At 32.8% G+C, this 6,000-nt stretch overlaps 1 protein-coding gene across 2 annotated transcripts in view; it reads right to left on the bottom strand.

The window, feature by feature from the left end:
- Positions 1 to 1,417: 1,417 nt before the first annotated feature.
- Positions 1,418 to 6,000, bottom strand: part of LOC149779553 (uncharacterized) — a 38,684-nt gene continuing 34,101 nt past the window's right edge. For both annotated transcript variants that reach the window (XM_089940276.1, XM_089940277.1), the window contains one exon: positions 1,418 to 5,912. In XM_089940276.1, coding sequence (XP_089796402.1) covers positions 5,757 to 5,912 — 156 coding nt within the window. In that variant the 3' untranslated portion in view covers positions 1,418 to 5,756. The remainder of the gene's footprint in view (positions 5,913 to 6,000) is intronic.

Raw genomic sequence — 6,000 nt, 5'->3', positions numbered from 1 at the left:
GGACTGCAAGAAAAACCTCAGCTGTTTTGGCACATTCCGCATTGATACAATGTTATGGATTTAGGCTAGCTACATTATATAAAAGACATACGATTATGTCCTTACAAATAACATACAAGTGACAAGGCATATACTGTCTTCTTTATCTTGTGATAAGAATGGCAAATCAAAATATACTTAGTTTTACATCCTGAATTTCCTCAAAATGTTTTTTCTTAATTCTGCAAATCCGAATTACATGAGCCATGTCATAGGTTTTCAATCTGGATTACACATTTCAAAAGTGTGCTGTAATTTCGATGATAAGTGCAATTGCATCCTCCTTACTGCACTCAAAATGAAATACACATTAAATTCCATAGCGTCTTTTTGAAAATTGCAATTGAAAGACTTCATATTTTTCCCACATTATGATTTCAAACATTCAATGACAGAAACAGAAACACATTTGCAGACGTAAACAAGCTTCTCCCACACCACTTCAATCCGATGTATTTCATGTATAATTTGCACAGATGAATCTAGTCCAAAATCTCAAACTTTCGTCAAATCAAAACAAAATACCAAAATATATTCACTCCAGATCAAATGGAAAAGTCGTTGCAATGCACATTCATTCACAATATGACTGCAAATTTCAATTTTAACTAGACACGCCATTTTCTTTCGAAAGTTATGTTGACCGCGCGACTAAGTTCAAATTTATCTGGGTGGAGCTATGTGCACATTAATAATGATGTCATTTTGTAATGTCAAATATGCGCTTGTGTATTTAGTTTGGAATATGGCATTCATTTATTTACGTTGTTTCTTGTAGTGTATTTTTTTTTTATATAGTTAAACCTTAGGTAGAATAAAAAAATGAGCATATAATAAAAAGGTTACTGCATTTGTATGGGAAAATATGAACTCGTTTTGTCGGAAGGATGTACTGCACTCACAAGTTCGTGCAGTATTCATTCCGAAAACTTGTTCATATTTTCCCTTACAAATGCAGTAATTTATAATTATAACAATACTGGGATATAACTCCGCTAAATGATGATGTAGAATGATGAAAATAAAGCTCATCCAAGGTCACATCAATATCTAGCTGCAAACCAAATTTGGTTGAAATCAAATGTTATACTTCAAAAATGAATTTGGAATTGATGGATGGTTGGAAGGAGCAGAGAGTCCAAATCTAAACCCTAGTTTTTTTGTAGAAAATGAGGCACAGTTTAATAGCCACATTTTTAGTAGAATATGAGGGACAAAATGCATTAAGGTCTTTTTCAACTAAAAATGTGTTCATGGAACATGAATGCCTTGCCACAGTGAACTTGACTCAAAACTTAACCAGGTAGTCAAACATACAAGTGTAACACTATATTTATCTTTGGTATTCTTGGTGGGGCATAAAAAATACTTCAGACAGTTTACATTTCATGGCTTTATTCAAAGCATACCTCAAAAGTTATTTACAAATTATGAATAATACCTCTGCAGAAAAACAATTATTTTAAAATATTGCATAATTATGGTGATTACTGATTAGAATTAACACATAATATTTGTGTAACATACTGCATTATTGCAGATTTGTAACATACACAGGATGTCAAAACATATGATCTCATCATTGTTCTTGTCATATTAAATTTTTAAAAATAAGTAGTTCCTTCATTCAGATTTTATTTCATACTTGTCATTTCTGTATGGACGTTATTGTAAGTCATTGAATCTATGCTCTGATTTAACGAATTTCAGTTATAAAAAATGTAATTTTAATCACTAGGAAGTGCAGTTCAATGTTGATTAAACAATTCTAAAAATTACTGAATAGACAAGGGACCCGTATTCACAAAACTTTTGAGATTTTGAGTACACAATCAAATTCTTTTAAGTGCACATCAGAATTAATGTAAATGAACACTCAAATTCACTGTATATACTTGCTTTTAAGTGGAGTCCAACTGCTAACTGCACAGATCCAGAACTGCTATCACATAATGTGCTAACTGCACAGATCCAGAACTGCTATCATATAATGTGCTAACTGCACAGATCCAGAACTGCTATCACATAATGTGCTAACTGCACAGATCCAGAACTGCTATCACATAATGTGCTAACTGCACAGATCCAGACCTGCTATCACATAATGTGCTAACTGCACAGATCCAGAACTGCTATCACATAATGTGCTAACTGCACAGATCCAGAACTGTTATCACATAATGTGCTAACTGCACAGATCCAGAACTGCTATCACATAATGTGCTAACTGCACAGATCCAGAACTGCTATCACATAATATGCTGGCTGATTTGGATCAATGCAGTCTTTTAGAAGTAATCAGTAGAACAAACAACATCGACCTGTCAGCACATTAAGCAGTGGCAGATCAGGGTCTATGTTGTTTGCAGTTGGACTCAACTACTAAGCTAGCATATGCAGCAGATTAACACTCAAATTCAAATGCTGGGAAATCAGTTATTTTTCTGTATCAATTTGTATAGTTTTGTCAAAGGTGACATGTTCATTGTACTTGAATTTATGGATTTGAGAAACATCACTAATGTATTGACAGAAGATCTCAATTTATTGGGTGTACTTAAATTAGTGTCCGTAACAACCATAAAATCCAATAAAATTTGTACTTCTTGAAAACTTGTACCCAAAGAAAACCTGTGAATTCACATTCCTTGGAATCAATTATAGTAATCAAACTTTCATGAAACACTGCTCCACAACTTAATAAACTTGTCTGTACTAAATACACTTCACCATCAAAAATGTCTTGTTTACAAAATTATTCATTATAGGTTTAAGTTCAAAATGAGCTTGAGGTGTCCACAAAAATTGATAACTTTGATGAATACATGACTAGATTAGCAGATGAACAATTCTAATTTGAATAACTGTCCATAAATCCTTCATAAATGCACTCATAAGATCCTCAGTCTATTCTACAAACCATCATTTTTGAGTTTAGATAATGATCATGTGCAAAGTCGGGATCCATGTTTATTCAGTATGCCCCTGTATTTTGATGAATGGGTTACTCCACTGAAAATGGTCTGGCAAATGTTTGAATATTTAGGGGTTAATGGATTTTGTCTGTTGCAAGCTTATGTTTGCAAATGGCAGATGACCAATGAGACACAATTTCAGAGTATCTTTTGCAAACCCTTGGTTCAAATTCTGAACCTGTTCAATTTCAAATGTACATTAAGCAAAACATGACTACTTTTAATTTGCAGTTTCTTCTGATTTCAGCATGCAAACTATCATTGATAACAGAGTATGGAAGCAACCACGGACAACATAAAGTTTGACAGAGACAGATTCTTTGCATTAGAAAACGAGTTTTAAAAAAGTATTCATTAGAGACCATACCATGTGTCATGTATAGACATATTATGACTTGTTAAAAAAGTCTGAAATTCATGATTCACAAGTAAAATATCTAATGCAATGACAAATGCCCTTACATGCATATCTATTTTATCTAATGCAATGACAAATGCCCTTACATGCACATCTATTTTATTAAATGTACATATACAAGAACCCTTCGGTTAAGATTTGAACTGGACACAAAATATTTAGTACTACTGAAACTGGATATTTTCCTTTGCCTAAAGAACAGCCTACAAACTTAAAAGTATTAATTGTTGCATTATTAATCTGAAAAAGTAGGGCAAACAATGTAGGGTAAACAATATTATGCTAAATTTTAACTAGGCTCTAAACTGCCATCATAAAAAAATATTCAACTGAATTCCAAGGAAAAAGCTAACAAATTTTGAAAAAAATGGGGAAGAATCAAAAAGATCCATACTTGATTGTATGTAGACTGATTTCTTTTCATCCAGGTCTTTTCATCTAAGTACTGAAATATTTTGGTTTGCATTTGACTCCTTTCACTTATATATAGTATTGAGTATTTTTTTTAAAAATGACCACATTTGAAGAAAAATGAATAACACATAAACAAACATCAAAATAACAGTCACATACACCACTATCCTGCTATTCATCAACACAAAAGCAAATACCATATATACATGCTTGTAAGTCAAGCCCAAAATAAATAACATAGACCCTGACCTTCCATTATATAATGCACCCGCATTTTGGAATCTGTATTGTTTAGTCTACTAATTACTCCTAATAAACTGCATATATAATAAGATCTGCCAGGCAGCACAATATGCAAAAGCGGATCTGGGTCTGTATAGTTTGCAGTCTGACTCAACTTGTAAGCGAGTATATATGGTAGTCACATATATTTGGAAATTACAGAATGTTCAACATCGCTGTAAAGTCCATCTCATCATGCTCATATGTATATACTTTTCTATTAGTCACATTCTTTTAATCAGTAAAAAAAAAAAAACTGAGTGCTCTGCACTTTACCAAATAATAATTCCTTAAAGGGATAGGGGTGGGAGGCCTGGAGATCATTATATTCCTAAACAAACCCTAATGATGAACAATGCTCACATGCTATGATCTAGATAGTGTCTTCTCAAAACACACTAAGTTTCATCTATTGCCAATTTACAACATTTTTTAAACATGTATTTACTAAATCATTACAGATATTAACTATGAAGCTTTGCATGGATAAATTGAGATAAAAGAAACATTACACACGGGTTCTCTCATAAAAGACTATGTTTTCTATAACTAGAAAACATGTTTCATTTGGACTCCTTCTACATAGGCCTCGCATGACAAAGGGTTGACACATATCTACCGACACATTCTGTGACTGCAGATCTGGGTCTGTGCAGTTTGTTTTTGTGGTTTCTAGCAAACATAAAATCACCAAAAGCTGATACTGTAACACCAAAAATAACAGTGAATTCAGAGTATTCTTTGCAGTTAGATAAAAAAAAATAAAGAGTGAAAAAACAAAAAGTTTGCTTTACATGTAAATTCAACATTCTCAAAATATACATATACATATAAAACAACTTAAATATGTACAGTAGCAATCTTTAACAGAGTAGGAATAATTAAAGATGAAGGAACTTCCATAATCTCCTGAATATTTAATTGTACGCTGTTATGGTGCATGTAGAATGTAATGAAAACCTTCTGTTGCAAATGGGTCATCTTACACAATTAGTTTAGTTTCAGCTGATTTGAACCTATGATTTTGTAATATTTGCTGGCGTCAAACATCAAAATTTAACATTATGTGCCAGTGGAACTTGGTTTTTGTTATACCTATGCTCATCCTGGGTCATGCAATGTGAGCCCATTTATACAAAAATTAATATGTGTTGTTGGAACATGGTTTTTGTTATACATATGTTCATACTGGGCCAAGTAGCGTGAGCCCATATTTACAAATTTATTATTATATGCAGCTGGAGCAAAGTTTTTGATATACAGTACCTATGCTATATACTGAGCCATGTAATGTGAGCCCATTTATACAATCGATACATGCATAAATTCTATAAAGAATATTTCTAAAGTGAAATTATGATAATTTCCTGCAAATGTTGGAATGATATGTCTGTGTTCAAACAATTGGCATATACTGTGCAAAGTTCAAGCCCTTAGTCTGGGCCATCAGTCTACAGTTTCCAATGTTAATTTATGTTCAGAAAACATATGAACTGAGCAAATCATGTACAACCCCCCTAACATACAGTCAAGATTTGATCAATGTGGAATGAAAATGCATTTGCAATATCTCAGCAATTTTAACAGTAATGCGGACTTCAGTACATTTTCCACATTCGTCAGTAGATCTATGGTTTTAGTCTTCTACTCTGTGTATTCATAAGTAAAGCCATAAGGGATTCTGATACTGAAGTTGACTTTTCGGGGATTCTGCAGATGCCCGGTTCTGTGTCACAGATATAGCCATGTGGGCAGCAATACTTTTTATCATCACAGCAAACAGCCTGAAAGTACAAACAAAAATTATCACTGATACTACTTGATTTACTAATTAATTATTACTGATACCATTTGATTTACTAATTAATTATT

This window comes from Sinohyriopsis cumingii, chromosome 17 (assembly GCF_028554795.1).
Source record: "Sinohyriopsis cumingii isolate HCF-2022 chromosome 17, ASM2855479v2, whole genome shotgun sequence".
Classification (NCBI taxonomy): Eukaryota; Metazoa; Mollusca; class Bivalvia; order Unionida; family Unionidae; genus Sinohyriopsis; species Sinohyriopsis cumingii.
Note: the sequence above shows the minus strand (reverse complement) of the source record. Positions and strands in the feature narration are given on the sequence as shown.